Source organism: Balaenoptera acutorostrata, chromosome 14 (assembly GCF_949987535.1).
Source record: "Balaenoptera acutorostrata chromosome 14, mBalAcu1.1, whole genome shotgun sequence".
Classification (NCBI taxonomy): domain Eukaryota; kingdom Metazoa; phylum Chordata; class Mammalia; order Artiodactyla; family Balaenopteridae; genus Balaenoptera; species Balaenoptera acutorostrata.
This window is the reverse complement of record NC_080077.1, coordinates 48,883,399-48,901,738: the sequence shown is the minus strand read 5'-3', so window position 1 is coordinate 48,901,738 and position 18,340 is coordinate 48,883,399. Positions and strand designations below refer to the sequence as shown.

Here is an 18,340-nt window from a genome sequence, read left to right as displayed (position 1 = left end):
AACAAATTATATTACCATTTTCTGATACTTTGTTAGAAATTTACTTTATTAAACCTTGATAAAACTAAAATATTCTTGCTATACTGATAGACCAAACAAAAGTGCTAAAAGTAAATCTATAATCTAATTTTAGATTTTATGTAAATTAGTAAATCTTTTCAGATAAAGAAAGTATACCAAAGATATTTTGGTATAGGCCGAATGTTATCTTACCTAAATGAAAGATGAATCTGAGAATTCTAGCCACGCTTTAAAAATGTGTGCCAGTGTTTATTTAGAATCCCTTCTATTTTATTAGACACAGGAACAGTAATTTCACCAGCAGGAAGTAATACAATACAGGTAAGTTGAACGCTCCTTTGATTGTTATCCATGGCAGACATTTTGGATCCAAGGTGTAAGAATCCAAATAAGAAATAATAAACATCCAGTCCCTGATGATTCATTTAAGTCCTGCTCAACTAGATGAAAGCTTCTACCAAGAGGAATAACTGCCACTCCTCCTGGCTGGCTTTGTGTTTCTTTCAGTGCTCTGAAGAACTTTGTACTTGAGTAGCTCTGCTGTGTCAGGCTGCTGGACAGGAGTTGATGCTCACGGCACCGCTGACCAGGGCTGCTTTACTGAAGCTCACTGGGCGCCCGTCAATCACAAAGTGACGGATGCAGCCTGTGAAGGGTCTGCCAGGGGCCAAGCGTGGTGTCAGTAGAGACTCTGGAAAAAGAAAGAAATGAACACAAAGACTGCAGTTGAGATGTTCCAAGCCCAAATATTACTTTGTGGCAAAAATATACATCATAACCGCTCACATTATCAAGATGATTTACATGTCAAAGACGGAATATAGTAATAATTTACGCATTTTCTCAGAAACATTATCTGCTTTTGAAGTAATATGAACATGTAGTAATTTTAAAGTTTTGCCATGTTTTCCATGATCAAATTTCAGAGTATAATTCAGCTGTGTATTTACCATTGAAATTTACCACTTACAAGTAAAGCCTCAGCACTGAATTTTCAGGATCTATGTATGCTTTTTAGAGTTAATTTCACCTGGGCCTCACTTATTTTGTGTGCTTTACTGAGACAGAGGAAAGAAAATTCAGCTTCCAAACTCTTCTTGGAATTGGTTAATGTTTCTGTTTAATCTGTATCATTACCCTTCATCCTTAATCCTCCACATTTTTGCCATGCTCATAAAATATAATGAGAAAATAATGAATTCAAGTAAACTAAATTTTAATTTTTCTGAGCTCAGGGCTTAAGAACTATAAATAGGATAATGACAACTAGCCTAGTCTTTGTGTGGCTACAGGTGCCCTGGGGTATGCCAGGGGAATTTTCTCCCATTATCTTAATTAGAGATCTAGAAGAAGACTTGATGCTTATTAATTGTACAGACACAATTAAATGTGTTGAGATGACAGAAGCAATATAATTTAAAGCAATTTAGAGAACTTAGAAATATCATGAAATTAAAATCTATTTAGTGAAAGCTTATTATTATGTACAAAACAGCTATGTGAGCAGTAGCAGATAAAAGATGGAAAACACTTAGAAATCAGTAACTCAGGAGGGAAGATAAAAAAGGACAGCAAATTAAATACCATCAAGCAGCTGTAATAAGTTTTCCAAGCAATGTAGATTAAGAATATGCAGAAGCTTTGTATTGAAATAAATCATGGAAATAACATTTCATATTTAGATGTAGAAGAGGCCTAAGAGATCAATTCCTTTTGTCTCTAGATTAGTATGACTATATATATTCTTCAAGCCTGTTCAGTGTACTTCATCATCAGAATAAAGATGAACAGGAAAGAATGTAAGGGGTAGAAACATCTATTTCTTCTGTTCATTTTGGATACTAGTTTTAGAACATGGATTTTGATTCTGCCCAAGCTTACCACCCTTTGGTTCATGGGGGACAAATTCTAGAGGAAATAGTTCATGTAGAAATTATGGTCTGCATAATTCACTACACAATTTATTGCAGTAGTGACAATAAAGTGCCCCAGAACCCTAAGTAATTGATTGATAAAATCAACACATGATTTTAAGAGCAAACATTCTGCAGGTTGAAAGCTTGACTATATACAGAATAATGCAGGATCTTCAGTAGAGGAATGAATGGTCCTTAACTCAAAAAATTAACTTCTAATTTTGATTTTTAAATGATCATACAATGAAGTTGAATTTTCTGGTATAAAGGTCATTGGATTTCAATACATTAACTTTTTATTGATAGAAACAATGTGTTACCAGGGTTCTGCCTGGTATAAGAGAGCTGGTTGGGATTCTAAGAGATTTCAGTGCATATAGGGGTTTTGTTTATGCCTAATTTCCTTTAGTTATTCTTTTTCATGCCCCAGTTTCTGATATGATTTTAGTGGAATTAATCTCGAACAGCTCAAAATTATGTGATTAATGATGTTCGGCTTAAATTATAATTGCTTCTGTTCTAGGCTTGCCGGCATGATTCGTAGATGGAATTAAAGGCTGCAGTGGTGCAGTGGGCTGGTGGGTATGCCTTGCTAGTTCCTGTGTGTTGGCTCATTAGCTAAAATTTGCTATTCATTGCATGTCTCAGAAAGGCAGAATTTGGCTTCAGGTATATGTTGCCCACCCAGTCTGTAGAGCTTAGCAAGTCTTATAGTGAGAGATGATGGCAGTGTGTAATGCTGGGATGAGACTGAAAACAAACACAAATCAGAGAGACAAAAATTTGTTTGAATGAGAGACAAATATTTGTTTGATATAGTAAGCACTCTGGATGCAAAGTAAAGAACAAATACCGTAACTTCCATGAGCCCACGCTTGTTTTGTTCATCTCCTGGAGCCTAGCACAGTGCTTAACAGACACTCAATACATATTTGTTGTGTGTTGAAGTCGTGTTCTCTGGCAGCAAGGAGTGTACAATTTAAATTCAACAATATTCTGCAACAAGTGCCACAAAGGTGGTATGCATAGCACACTCTAGGGGGGGGGGGCATGTGTGTAAGAAGTCTGAGCTGGATGCTCAAGGTCAATAGGAGTAAAGTTGGGGGAAGAGTGGGAGAAGTTGTTCCTTGAAAAGGTACTAGGGGAGGCAAGAAAGAACATCTTCCAGAAACTGATGCCTTGTGCACTTGTGCAAAGGCCTGGAGCAAAGAGACCATCATTGAACATGCAGAGAACTGCAAGTCCCAGAAGGTAGGGGGAGGCCCCAGAGGCAGGGGCAAGGTGGGGGCAGATGATCAGGACCTTGCATGCCAGGCTGACTTTGATCCTGTAGGCACTTGGGAACCTGTGAAATATTTTAAACTATCTTGTGATTTCCAGGAAGAAAGCAATGTGCAGAAATGGAGGAACTGATAGGACACATCTTCCACACTGTACCTGCATGAAGTGCAATGTGGTCTTTGGCAGTATTTCTTTCAGAACCGAAGCCTGGAGCAGGAGGAGAGGACTGAGAAATGGAGATGGGAGTGAATAGTGGAAGTAAAGGAGAAGAAGGGTTGCTTTTTGAGGGTCTCAAATATTTCATCAGTGAGTTACTGTTATTGTCTATACTGGTATTTGAAAAATTGATATTACAAAGCAGAAGAGTGCTTTGTTGCTACTATTTTGTGAGTACGCAAGACTGGATGCTTAATCTTTCTCACTCTCTTAATTAAAGCATTATTTGCCTTTACATGGGTCAGTCTAAAATAGTCTAGTTAGGATGCAAGGTAAAACCATGTTAAGTTCTTCCTTAAAATCCCCACCAAATTCCAGATGTAAAAGCTTGATTTTTCCCTCTTGCTACCTTTATCATTCAGTTTTTCCAAGTTAATGAAGTGTGTGAAACAATCACTTTCAACATAAGGCCATGGTCCCTGCTTCAGAGGTTTAAAGTAATTGTGGAGGGTCCATAAGTGTCCTGTCACCATCCTGGATTATACACCATTCTTGGCAGATGACAGCAGTGATGTCACTGATGATGTTTACAGAACTGCAGCTGGGAACCTCTCAGGGAATGTGACTGCATAGGAACAACAGAACTTATGGTCTGCAGCTGTTTTCACATTTCAAACTAGTCCTGGTCGGGAAGAACTGTGTATTCTCTCTTAGTGTGGAAGAGGAACAACTTTCCGCAAACTTTTAGTCCTCCAAGGTTCTTTCTCAGATCCTAGAGCAGCAATAGTGCATGAGTTTTCTTTGTGTCAGAGATAAGATAGAGTGTGTTTCACTGTGTGTATGTGAGGAGGGTATGTAAAGTGAAGAGAAAAAAATTAAGCAGATACAGCAGAGGGAGAGAAGTTATCTACTGGTTAGAATGCTGTGGTGTATAGTTCTTATGTGTTACTTTGTTTTGATCCTTGGATAAGGTTTCATAATTGTCAGTACACTTTTTCCTATGAAAGGATATTGTATATAAAATCCTTTGAGTTATTAGGTGAATTATGAAAATACATAGCTCAATTCTTAATAGTATAATAACAGTTATGAGAACTTAGTGTCTTTTTGGATTTGGAAACTTGTCACTTTTAAATAACTCTTACCTGGAACACCTCCAACAAACACAGGCTCCCTGTGATCAACTGGTTTTGGATTCAGGGGTCCAACCACGTGGTTCACTTCAGAGTCTACATCCAACTGAACCACATTTGAATCTCTAATAACTGAAATACAGGGAAAAGAGTGGTCATAAGTGACACTGAAGGGATTAATTTTCACATGAAAGGTAATAATTCATTACAGTAATGGCTTTTATTTATTCCGGAATAAACCATACACTTTCCTCTAATCACTGAAAACATCAATGTCTAACCAAAAAATAACTAACATTTTCCTTTGAAAGGGATAATATTTAGGATACTCTTTCTGCTACTTTTTTGCTCCATAAGGTATGCATTATTTAAACAACTCCCGAAGACTATTCTGGCAGCATTAATATTTTCAAATCACATGTGGATTCAATATACACATTTTAGTACAGTAACATTTGATTCTCTTTTCTTCACCACCTTTAGACTGTCATCTATTACCTATTGTCATATAAGTTATAGTCTAAGTTCTGCCAAGCCATCATGCCACAGGTGGGTGTGTAGGCTCACTTTATTAAGGAAACCCAGGACACTCAGCTTTTCTCACCTGTAATTCTGTGCCATCTGCCATCACAGAGACTCTGCTTGGGTGTCACTAAGGTGGAAAAGTCTCTGATACCATTATTGACTTTCACTATGACCTGCAAAAGACAAGGCACATTGTGGAATTTAATTTCATTTCTCCTCATTGTGATAAAATGAAATTTCTTACATTTACCACAGGGAAGCAGAACTTTTAACATCCAGACATGATTAGCTTTGCAATTTGAACGCAAGGGGTCACTCTTTAGTAGGCTACAGAAAGTTTAAACTGTTCCTCAGACAGAGAACAAAATAATGGCACAGGAGAGAAGAGGGGGCAGAGGAACAGTAAGATAACACAATGAATTCCTTTAATTTTAAAGATGAACTGTGTTATACAAGGCAGGCTAAGGTACTGATGAAGAGCATGGACTCTAGGAGCCAGACGGCCTGGGCTCCCACGCCAGCGCTCCCACTTACATCACTCTGGGCCATGTCTTCTCATTTGCAAAATAAGGGTAATAACGGTAATACTGACTTCATGGAGCTACTGGGGGGGTTAAATGAGTTAATCCATATAAAGCAACTGGAATAGTATCTGACACACAGTAAAGCACCACATAAGGATTTGTTTTATTATTATATGGTTTAATAGAATATACGGGAACTCAAACGAAAATCAGTTATATTAAGTTAGGGACATCATTGAAAATATGCTTCATATTTATTTGAGTACTCTCATGAATGTTCTTTAGTAATATTATTTAAGGATGAAAGTGGTGTTTAATTATAACAGAATTTTTTGTTTTTAGTAGTTGAAAATATGATATGCATATAGATTATAGAGGGATGTTTTAGTACTTGTTGGTTTTGATAGTTAACATGTTTGCTGCTTCCATTTGTTGTAAAAAATTTCTCTTCCGATTCTTTTGTTAAAACCTTTTAATTATTGATTTTTGCCACAATTTCATGGCTCTTTGCTCTAATCAAATCAATTCCCAACATATGAATCTGAATCCAAATATTGCCTGTGTTTAAATTTTATGTTATACCTTCCCTGTTGTTTGTTCTTTGCCCCAGTTAGGAAAGATTGATGAAATAATTCTGTGAAATAAATCTGCTTCAGATCCAGAATCCAAGATCAGAGGAGACAGACTGTTAAGACAATTTTTAACACACTACCTGCCCATTTTTCATGTGAACATTTAGGTACTCCCCACTGACACTGTGGCCGTGAACAAGGGTTCCAGAACTGCTTCTGGGACGGACTTCAAATGCAATCTCAAACTTCAATCCAATATTGAAAGACTCATCTATGGAGAGAAATACTATTAGTTCTCAAGAACAGCAACCTAAATTTTGTAACCATGGTTTGATTGCAGGTTTTTGTATTTGTTTTTGAAAGTTTGATGCATTTTTCAATAGGTAAGCAGAAAGTGTTGTTTTCCATGTCAAACACACTGTGGAAAGCTCCGTGGGGGTCTGAGATAACTAGCACACCACTCCTGCTCTGGGGCCTGGGGAGGAAACAGCTTGCTGAAAACACAGCATGGCTATGTGAGCACAGGTGAGGAGAAATTGATTCCAACTAGCAGGACCATTTAATACTTCAAAAGTGAGAAGGAGGAAAGAGCAAACTGGGAAGAGTGAGCCGTCTGAACAAAGTACAGAGGCTGGAACATTTGGAGAGCACTGTGGATGCCAGTGTGGCTGGACTGTCCCCTGCAAGGGTAGAGGGAGGCAAGGTGAATGGGGAAGGCTGGTGGGAGCCACACTGGGAAGGGCCCTAGTGCTCCAGTATGGAAGGTAGACTTGACTTTGCAGTCATTGAGCAAGGGAGCTGACTTGATCAGATCTGTATTTAAAATAATTCTTAAACAAGTAACTGGTGCCAGTGCTGCAGAGCATTTGGGAGGAAAAACAAAGTGAGAGCAGCAAAAGCAGTTAGGAGCTGTTATTGCAGTGATGCAAGAAAATGAATTCTTCTTAAGACTAGCTGGGTTCACTCCAAGAGACTCATTGCAAACCTGGGCATCTTAATAATGTTCACTTGACGTGTCTCCTCATAGATAACTTTTTAATTTTTCCTGCTATTAATTAATGTTTATTGAGAACATAAATTGTGCAGGTTGCTATGCTTTTCAGGCTGTCCAAGTCTTTGAGTTCTTATCACCGAAATTCAATGAAGGGTTGAGAAATGTGCCTGTAGGTGTTTTAGTAGGGATAAAGGAGGAGAAAGGAAAGTAAAATCATGAGCTAGACAAAGAGAGGATATATTACCTCTGGTTATTCTATTGGACATGCGGGCGGTTTAAGAAGGAATACTTGGCTGCACTGTAATGTCTTTATTCAGGGGATGTTGAGGGCGGGGAACATGTGGTTTTATACCCTTCTCCTATCTTCTTTCCCAGCACCTGTCCTGGTACCTACCTCACACCTAATGGTTGCCCTATAGAATGTTGGTGGAATGGATTGGATTGTGATTGTGTGCAGTCTGTTTAGGATTTTATTTATTTATTTTTTGGAATTATTGATGCTACTTTTTTTTTTTTTTTAAGTCTTCATTGAATTTGTTACAATATTGTTTCTGTTTTATGTTTTGGTTTTTTGGCCATGAGGCATGTGGGATCTTAGCTCCCCGATCAAGGATCGAACCCACACCCCCTGCATTGGAAGGCGAAGTCTTAACCACTGGACCGCCAGGGAAGTCCCAGGATTTTATTTATTTATTTTTAGAACTATTATGTTCCATCACCTGGCATAGGGACTGTCATACCAGAGGCACACAATAAAAACTTTGTTGAATGAGCGAGAGAGTAAGAGTTGAGGAGAATAAAAATCCAGAAATAAAATGTTTTTAGGATAGTGTTGTCTGCTAGAGTTGCTGGCAAGGGGAAGAAGTGGAACTTTCCTTAGTAGGAACAATGGGTGACGCTTAGAGGGAGCAGAGAAAGACCTAGAGACTGAGGTGGCCAAGAGCCAACAAAGGTTAGACCATGGTGCAGCACAGGAAATTCTAAAGGGGCCAAGATGGTCTACCTCCAGAGGTTTGGCAGCTGTGGAGAAGCACTGACTGGGGAAAGCAAACAGGGATGGGCACGGTCCATGTGTCTAGTTTGGAAGGTAGGAGAGGAGAAAGGTGGTCCTTATGGAAAGAGGCCATTTTCTAGGGCTAAGTGAGTTAGATTTTCTGGTTTTTATCTTTGGGCCCAATATCCCTGTTAGCCACCTCTAGGAAAGAAGTATTTCATGATTCATGTTTTAACATAAGTCACTGTTACCTAGAACCACGTATCCTCCTTCTGTTGAAAAGTATGTTCCTGTTTCCATTGGGCCTTCAAAACAAGGAGTCACGCTAAATGTCTGAGAAGCAGAGGTGATGGAGGCCCCATTGAGCTGGAGATTGCTGAGGCAGCCACTGAAGCTATAGACTGAGTTTATCTGAGAGAAGAAGACATTTCTTAAAATCCATTTTCTCAACACTCACAGATGTACCAAAGGGAAACTAAATGAAGGGATTTGAGTCCAGAGAGAAACCAAGTAATTTCTTGCCTTATTTATCTTAGCTATCTGAATGATCAATAGTTTGCCAGGTAGCTGCTTTATAAGTAGCTCTTTGAAGCTGGAATTTTGTATTTGATAATGACAGCCTACCGTAATTAAGGTAACGAAATTTTTTACGTTTTTCAAGACAAGGTAAATTGTAGCTGTGGTTTTCAAATTGAACATTAGAAATATCCTCATTTGTTTCTCTTCAAGAAGAACAGCTGTGCCCTAGATCACCTAATGCTGATGAGGGCTAGCAAAGTTCTTAACTGTTAAATCTACCATGGTTAAATAAACAGCAGAAAGCTTGCTTCATTGTTTTGTGGTTGAGCATTTATCATTCTACAGAACATGAAACACGGGCCACTTGAGATAACTGATTTCACACTGCTTTGGAAATCTTTCTTTTAAAGAAGTTATCATGGAATTGGGGGTACTTATCTAAAATATAATTAAACATGAACATTTTCCCCCTTTTATGCTTTATCCACATATATTAACGGATCTTAGAAGTATATTAATTCTTTGTGTTAAAGTCAAATCTATATTTATGTTAAAAAAACTTAGTCCTTTGATGCATTCCTTTATTGCTAGATAATTTTTAAAGGTCCAAAAGGTTAAACTTTTAAATTACAAAAATAATGTTGTTGTTGTTTTCTACTATATCCTCACGTCTCCCCAGGGGTAACCACATTTCCTTGCACATTTACAAATCGTGTGTATGTGTGTGTGTGTAAGAAATGAAAATGAGATCATAGTTTACATAAGGGCCTGAAAGGTTTTTTTCATCCAATAATATATTGATATAATGGAATGACTTGCTTTCTTTTTTGGGTTTTTTTTTTTTTTTTTTTTTTTTTGGCTGCGCCGCACAGCTTGCAGGATCTTAGCTCCCCAACCAGGGATTGAACCCAGGCCATGGCAGTGAAAGCACTGAGTCCTAACCACTGGACCGCCAGGGAATTCTTTCTTGGGTATTTTTTTAAGATTAAAAGTATGGGTACTTGCTGAACAAATAAGCATTTCCTTGAGACATAACTTTTCATGACAGTTTATATCTCTGAAACATTTTCCATCTCACCTCTACCCTAGAATCAAAAGATCACTCTGGGCTTTGTAATGTCATAGGGTGGACAGACAACCTCAGGACAATACCCACTTATGTACCCCATCTCCAGCCAAACTACAGTTTTACTTTTGCCAGTTTCCTAATCGCAAAATGAGGGCTAGATTAAATGATCTTCCAGCTCTAAAGGTCGATGGCTCTACCTGGTCACGCCTGGCTTACCTGGACATTTTTCACAGCCTTTCCAGGAGCCACACCTCCCAGATAAATAGGACCCTTGATTTTCCAGGTAGCTCCAGTAGGGGGAAGACTTTCTTCTAAGACTCGAAGACCATCAATTATCAGCCGGCCGCTGCTCTTTTCCCGAATAAATATCACCTGGATGGAGAGAAGGACAATAGAGAAGGCTGTGTTGCCTCTCCTCCCAACTTTGCTACTGCAGTGCCACAGAAGTTCTTTAAAAAAGCGGTCCTGGACTTCCGTGGTGGCGCAGTGGTTGAGAGTCTGCCTGCTAATGCAGGGGACACGGGTTGGAGCCCTGGTCTGGGAGGATCCCACATGCCGCAGAGCAGCTGGGCCCGTGCACCACAACTGCTGAGCCTGCGCGTCTGGAGCCTGTGCTCCGCAACGGGAGGGGCCGCGATAGTGAGAGGCCCGCGCACCGCGATGAAGAGTGGCCCCCCCTTGCCGTAACTAGAGAAAGCCCTCGCACGAAACGAAGACCCAACACAGCTAAAAGTAAATAAATAAATAAATAATAAAAAGAGTAGCTATTAATTTTAAAAAAAAAGAAAAAGTGGTCCTTTCTCTGAAGGTTAGGAGTCTCTTCCTTTAACGCTTGATTTAAAGTTACAGGCTTAATTTCTGAATACAGCTTATGTTTAGCAGAGTTCTCTATGAGGCTCTGCCCAGCTGGCCAGCCCACATGCTCTCTCTTGTAAATTTAATTATAATTAATTGTAATGCAGCTGACATTGCTTACTCTTTCCACTATATACACACTGAATTGCTTTGATATTTAGGTTATTCTACCTGTTGTATCCTGTCGTCCTAACAGATTTACTCTTCACTTTGTACCTTCCACAGCTTAGTCCACGAGACACTCAGCAATCATTGAAAATTTAGAACATTATAGGCAGTGGAAAAAAAACCCAGTCGAGCGAAATATCCTTAAAAACCAAACTTCGGTTTATGTTGGCCATTGATCTTTTGTTTAAAATAACTGCACTAAAAAAAAATTGATCTGTAAAAAAAATTATACTCAGACTGTATTTCTTTTAAAATAATATGATTGAAGATTTTTATAATGAATTAATGGAAGTTTTGAAATTGAACATATAGCAACAGAATTTTTAAATGGATGTTTCTAGAAAAACCCCTAGTGGGTATTAGTGTCAGTCCATTTGACAGTGGTGGACATTTGCTGATAATAATATTCTCTGCCTTCAACTTACATCATGCCACAAACCATCATTGTATTTCTCTTGGCTTCTAATCTTCAGTTTCTTGTGGCCAACATTAAACATGAAAACCAAGCGGCCGTGGGCTAAGAATAGAGCCATGAAGTCATTCTCTTCTTGATCCGAGACATAGAAAATCATCCCATGGGAGGAACGTGTTTTCAGACGAATGGAAAACTGGGATCTGGTAAATGAGAAGAAAAAGCTTACCACCTGTCAAAGGAGACTGAGGGTGATCTCTAACTTCCCAAGGCAACAGAGTGTAAGAAAGACTAAAGCCATTTGATCTAATCCCAAGCAACATTCTTCTAATTATTAGTATTATTAGAAGATTAGAATAGAATACTATTAGATTAAAGATTAAATTAGAATACTAACATTCTTAGTATTGTTAGTGAGTATCGGGTAAGCACCGCTAGTTCAAAAATGTAAATCCTTCTCCATTTCCTCACACAACAGGGATACATCCCACATTTAAGAAAGTGTTGTTTCAGTAAAGGATAATCTCATGTCTTCCTTTTAAAATATGGTTGCAATTAGTTTAGTAAAAATCTTTATGTTAAAGAAGCTTTATGTGGACAAAATAGTAGTAATTAATATGCATATATAATTTTGCATAGAAACAATATGTGTACTGTCTAAAATACAGATTCAATTTTCTCCCTGTAAAAATTAATCGATGGATATCACATGCTAAAAACAGCTACCAGAATGTGTAGAAATTAAATTAAAATTTCTAGAAATTTAGCTCTAGGCCATAGGTAAGATACATTTATGAGGCTAATTTCCAGTCTGATTAACTCTAAATTTTTCCTGAAGAATACAAAATACTGATTCTGCCCATTAGGAAAACAGGAAATTAGAAGGCATTAGGAATTTCTTATTGAATGCACTGCTTGTATGAATGTTTGAAAGAGCTATATAAGACCTATATAAGAATATTTGGGTGCTAACAGTTTACAAAGAAATCTTCAATAATACTAAATAACCTGGAGATTTGTGAAATACCAGGAAGAGTGATGAACTTTAGAGATAGCTTGAGGGCCAACAGAGATACAAGCGTATTTGTATTTTCAGTGTCTTTCCTTATTAACCTTCCAGCAGTTCAGATGCATTCCCATTTACAATCTGAAAGCAATTTGTATGGGGGAGGGAAGGTGATAGCAAGGTTAAATGATGAGTCATTTAAAATTTACCCCATCTTCCTTTCTTTGATTGTCTTTTCTTTTTGATAAAGTACAGCAAACTCCTAGGAGAATGCTGTTTTATGCACCTTACTTTTGGGAAGAAAGAGAATGTTATTTGTTGGACAGTATGAATCATGTACTATTTAGTATTCGTTTTGATGATAAATGAATAAGATTAATTTGACACAGAAAAATTATAGGAAAAAGATGACATATGGCAAATAAGGATGCAGCCCAGCCATGGCATCAAGTTTCTGAAAGGATAGTATGTTACTTTACTTTTCACCAAAATCTCCTTTTAAGTGTTCAAACTCTTGGCGGCTGTTGGCTGTCCCTCCGTACTGATAGGCGTGCTCTATTGCTCTAGGGCTGTTGGAAAGGTGGCAGTGAGAGTCTCTTGGAACATTCCTCTCTAGGAATTTCAGGTCAACAGGATCCCATGAAGGAGCATCTTTACTTTTCTCTCCCTGTAACAATAGGCAATGAATCATTTAAGGGACAAAACTGACATACTAGTAGCAAAAATTCATTTTTGATTTTCTTATCATTAATAATGATGATAAATAATTAAAGGGTATATTATTTGTGCATTTTCCACTCATAAAATATTAGGCCTCTCTCTTCCTTCCTCCACCACCATAAGCAAATGCCAGCAGTAGCTGCAGCAGTAACAACAACAAACAACAACAACAGAGTATGTTAACAAATCCAAAATTCTAGTCTGTGATAGTGAAGCTATAGAGACAAGTGCTCTGTGATTTAAATTAAATGCACATCTTAATCAATGATGAAAAATGAAAAAGCTGGCAATAAAATAACCCTGAGACAAATCAATAAAAATCCTCATATCATATGCAACAATATCACTTGAATACACATATTATTATTTACACATCCTGTATAAAAAGTTAACAACTTAGTAACATCCTCAAAATATTTAAGAATATTTTTGGTGATATGTAGCAAACCTATGTGACAGGATATAAAACAATTTTTAAAAACTATCTTGTGCTCTTAAAATTGCACTACTGATTTTAAAATTTAGAATTGTGAAACTATAGACTAATATTTAATGGTCATTTAGCCAATTTCTGAAGCAGAAGTACATGCAAGTAAATCTGAGCATTCATCTACTCATTTATTCAAGCAAATGTTTATTGAGTACCTAATAGGTAGGAGTGAAGGGGAAAGAAATCAACGTTTCTGCGTGCCTTCCATGGGCAGTGTGTGGTGGGGAATAGAAAGGTGAGTGAGACATGCTTCCTGTTTTTTAAGGACGGAAAATTGATTTGGAAGAATAGGCTTTTAAACAACAAATTGGAAGACAGGTTGTTGCTGGACAGAAAGAACCTTAGATGACTTGGTAAAGAAGGGGGTCTTGTGTTTTAGGTGATGAGGAGCCACTCAGGTTTGAAAAGCAGGGAGTGGTCTGATCTGACCCACTTGGGAAGAAATCCTGCAACAAAGCAAGGGTGGAGAGAGAGGAAATGTTTGGCGCTAGGGAGAACTGGAGAACATAGTAAGAGTCAGGATGAGACACAGGATTAGAGGAGAAGAGACAATTTCTGGTTCAGATTGTTGAATGAATGCACACATTTAGTTTTCCTCCTCCCTAATTTCCACTGAAATGTCAGAAGAACTATACACATACAAATAAATCCACAATAGTCCTGGAAGTCTATGAGGCTTTCTACTAGTCGAACAAAGCAGTGTGGAATTTACAGAAGATAATAATACAGATTGGAACAGACTGACAATAAAATTCTTAATCTCATATGGGCAAAAGATAAGACCTCCAAAAAAATCAGTGTTCCAGGCAAATCCCAGAATTACCCTCAAAATACAGGTATGGTGGGCAGAGGGCAGATGAATGAATTAAAGGGCAGACCAGCTGTGCCAGTGCCCTGCTCTCAGGGCAGAGGCTCTTAAAGTTGGGTTCTGATACTGGAAACTCTCTCAGTGGTGGTTAGATTGGAGAAAGTGAAGTGGTGCTCAGAGACTCACCTGTCCTAAAGAAAAGCCCACCTGGTTCTACCATCCCTTCTTCCGTTCCTCACATAGTTGTCAGGACTCAGAACCTGATTCACTGCTACAGAAGCAAGACTTCTCTCTTGGATGGAGGAAGTACATCCAATCACCAATGTGTTTGTGGTTGGCCCAGGCTCTCACCTATAAATAACGGCCATAGCTTCAAGCTACGGGTGGGCAGAATGGGCTGGAGTGGGGCTTCGGGGAGACTCTTTTCCTCTAATGTATCTTGGGAAATTTCCCCTGACTCCACACTGTATTCCAACCCTAGTGGAGTAACAAGCCTTATAATGGGAGATTGATCACCTTTGTCTCATTGAGGAACAAAGCTGGAAATGGTGTGCACGTGGCATGGAGGGTGCGGGTGAGAGATTGGTGGGGGTCGGGGACTTTCCCCAACTCTGGCCATTCTTCATTCTCTCCATTCCAGTGGAGAGGATCTCACTTTTTCTCAACCAGTGTATCCACTTAGCTGTGAGAGGAGAGTGACAGTAACTTAGACGACAGGGGGCTCAGCAAAGCAGGGCTTGTTGGATCACGAGTCTCAATTGAGCAGCCTTGCCTTTCTCTGCTTCAGTGTGGGAATACATGGACTAGGACCTGTCTCTTGTCTGCTGCAAAAATTAATAAAATTTATAAATGGCAACCAAATACCCTAAATCCTCTGTGGATATATGCTCTGAATAACAATAAAAAAAGAAAAGTTATAATTTAATCAATTGCTTTGCTACCATATAACACAGAGACTCAGTTTACTATCCCAAAATGGGTACGTGTGTGGGGATTCCCACTGAACCCCACTAGACTTTACCAGTGTAATTTCTTTCTCTGAAGGTCTATTAGTTGCAAACCAACTGGTGGTACTAATTTCAGTTTAGTATGATTCTTTTGTTTCAGATTATAGCCAAACTGGTTGAGCTACTTAAGACAAAGAGGGAAATGTGTTATAAGGATATAGGAGTATCTTCCACAATCCAAGAAAAGAAAGTGTAGTGGGGGTCCTACCACAGGCAAGAATCAGGAACTGGAAAGCTAGGAAGAATTAAGGCACTCCTTTTCTGGAGGTTTCTGGTATCTCAGCTTTGTTTTTCTCAGTGTTTGCTTTCATTCTCCTTTTCTCTGCAGGACAGCTTTCTGCCTTTTTCTATAAAGAGTATATTATTTGTGCATTTTCCATTTATGAACTATTAGGCCTCTCTCATAATAACCATAATAAATAAAGTCTATAATAAATTAAAATGTGATAGGTGCTATGGAAAAAAGAACAGCTAGGAAAAGGTAAAAGATTAGTAGTAGCGGTAGAAGGCAGGAGGTGGACTGGGGTATAAAATAAGGGCTAAGATACATCAACATCGAAAAAACAAACAACCCAATTAAAAAATAGGAAGAAGACCTGAATAGACACCTTTCCAAAGAGGAAATGCCAAAATCCAACAGGCACATGAAAAGGTGCTTAACATCACAAATCATCAGGGAAATGCAAATCAAAACCACAGTGAGATATCACCTCACACTTGTCAGAATCGCTATCATCAAAAAGAACACAAATTGGTGAGGATGTGGAGAAAAAGGAACCCTCTTACACTGTTGGTGGGGATTTAAATTGGTGCAGCCGCTGTGGAAAATAGTATGGAGGTATCTCAAAAAACTAAAAATAGAACTACCATATGACCCAGCAATTCCACTACTGTACATATATCTGAAAAAACAAAAACTCTGATTTGACAAGATACATGCACCCCAATGTTCATAGCAGCATTGTTTACAATTGCCAAGATATGGAAGCAACCTAAATGGCCATCAACAGATGAACAGATAAAAAGATGTGGTATATATATACACAATGGAATACTAATCAGCCATAAAAAAGAACAAAATTTTGCCATTTGCAGTAACATGGATGGACTTGGAGGCATTATGCGAAGTGAAATAAGTCAGAGAAAGACAAATCCTGTATGATGTCACTTATATGTGGAATCTAAAAAATACAACAAACTAGTGAATATAACAAAAAAAGAAGCAGACTCATAGAGAACAAACTAGTGGTTACCAGTAGGGGGAGAAAAAGGGGGAGGGACAATATAAGGGTAGGGAAATAAGAGGTACAAACTATTAGGTATAAAATAGGCTACATGGATATATTATACAACATGGGGAATATAGCCAATATTTTATAACAACTATACATGGAGTATAACCTTTAAAAATTGTGAGTCACTATATTTATACCTGTAACTTATATAATATTATACAGCAACTATACTTCAATTTAAAAAAAACAAATAAAATAAAATAGGGGTTAAGGTAGGGCTCACTGAGCAGATGACAGTTGGGCAGTCCTAGAAGGCAAAGGAGTTGTCCATGCAGATATTTGGGGGAAGAGTGGTCCAGGCAAGAGGAAAGCTCAAGTGAGGATCTTAGGCAGGAGTGTACATGGCCTGTTTTAGAAATAGCCAGGAGATCAATGGGAGGAGAAGAGTGAGTGAGGGAAAGAGGCGTGGAAAATATAGGGCCTCTTATGACATTGTAGGAACTTGAGCATTTACTCTGAGTGAAGTGGGGGGCCACTTTGAGCAGAGGAGTAACATGATAGGGCATGTTTAAAAGGATCTGGTTGTTGTGCCGAGAATATACTATTGGGGAACAAGGTAAAAGCAGGGAGTCTTCTTGGGAGGCTATTACAGTAATTCATATGGGAGATGATGATGGCTTTGACCAGGATGGGAGCACTGGTACTTGAGTGCATTGTTAACACTGAACCAGGAAGGAGTAGGGAGGGTTAGATTGAAAGAATGAGAAGGAATTAGACTTTCACTTGTAATGAAGGCAAATAATGTACATGCTAGGAGTAAATGAACGAGAAAGAATAGTCATCAGTGAACGCAATTTAAGACTCAAGAATTTGATGAAAGAGCTGCCTTAGTTGATGCCACAGGTCAACTGTGTGAGTGGTTAAAATGAAGGTCAAGGAAGGAGGGGAAAACAGGGTAAGATCAGAAACTAATAATTTCCATGACTGTGACAGAAACCAGAGATTGTTATGCAAAAGCAAATGATACTAGAGAATTAGCACAATAAATAATATATATTATAAAGTACAGAGCAATTTTAACCATTGTAATGAAAAGTAGTTGGAAGTATGAGTAAAAGCTTATTCAAACTGTTTTTCTGGGAACAAGAAATGATACAACAAATCTGGTAAACTGCAGTATCAGATACTACAAGAATCGTATCTTTCATATATACACAGTTGCAAACAAGAGTAAATTCTATAAAGCATCAGTGTCTAGAACTGTGTGTGTGGAATACAAGGGCAATCAAGAAGTTGGCACGGCATTATCTTTTACCTTTTTATTCTGACTTGTTTTAGACTTTGAGGAATTTTTTCCTTTTTTGTGAAGGAGAAACAATGGCGAAGACTCAATGGGACACTCATAAAGAGAAGTATGGACCTTTTCAGAATACCGCTGGAAATCTTCAACCTCCACATCTCTATCCAACCTGTGTTTGTAACAGAGGAAAGAAAAACCTTAAAAATGTTGTTTAGAATTACATGATGAAACTATGGCAGTCAAAGAACTTTAGCAATTAAAATGTGTGTGTGTGCACACGTACATGATGGGCCTTTATCCAACAACCACTACCTTAATGAGAACCCTTGAAATGATCATTTAACCAATTAACCAATAACTTTGTACCTGGGACCAGCACATTCTGACAGATGAACATGTTTTCCCTCACCATGCTCTGGGTGATGGGGACCTCATCTGTGTTACTTAATCTGTATTAAATTCCTTCCTTGCATGTTTTTGTACTCAGGGGGCCCTCACTGTCTTTGTTAAGTACAAAACAAAAACGGAGCCTACAGAATGGGAGAAGATATTTGCAAACAATATATCTGATAAAGGGTTAATATACAAAATACACAAAGAACTCATACAATTCAACATAAAAAAACCAAACAGCT

At 38.2% G+C, this 18,340-nt stretch overlaps 1 protein-coding gene across 4 annotated transcripts in view; it reads right to left on the bottom strand.

Annotated features, from left to right (window-relative positions):
• Positions 1-244: 244 nt before the first annotated feature.
• LAMA4 (laminin subunit alpha 4) overlaps positions 245-18,340 on the bottom strand; it is a 148,552-nt gene continuing 130,456 nt past the window's right edge. For all 4 annotated transcript variants that reach the window (XM_007190723.2, XM_007190724.2, XM_057528166.1 and 1 more), the window contains 9 exons: positions 17,721-17,874; positions 12,625-12,812; positions 11,153-11,342; positions 9,921-10,076; positions 8,368-8,527; positions 6,269-6,399; positions 5,112-5,205; positions 4,520-4,639; positions 245-712 (listed from right to left, as the gene is read on the bottom strand). In XM_007190723.2, coding sequence (XP_007190785.2) covers positions 567-712; positions 4,520-4,639; positions 5,112-5,205; positions 6,269-6,399; positions 8,368-8,527; positions 9,921-10,076; positions 11,153-11,342; positions 12,625-12,812; positions 17,721-17,874 — 1,339 coding nt within the window. In that variant the 3' untranslated portion in view covers positions 245-566. The remainder of the gene's footprint in view (positions 713-4,519; positions 4,640-5,111; positions 5,206-6,268; positions 6,400-8,367; positions 8,528-9,920; positions 10,077-11,152; positions 11,343-12,624; positions 12,813-17,720; positions 17,875-18,340) is intronic.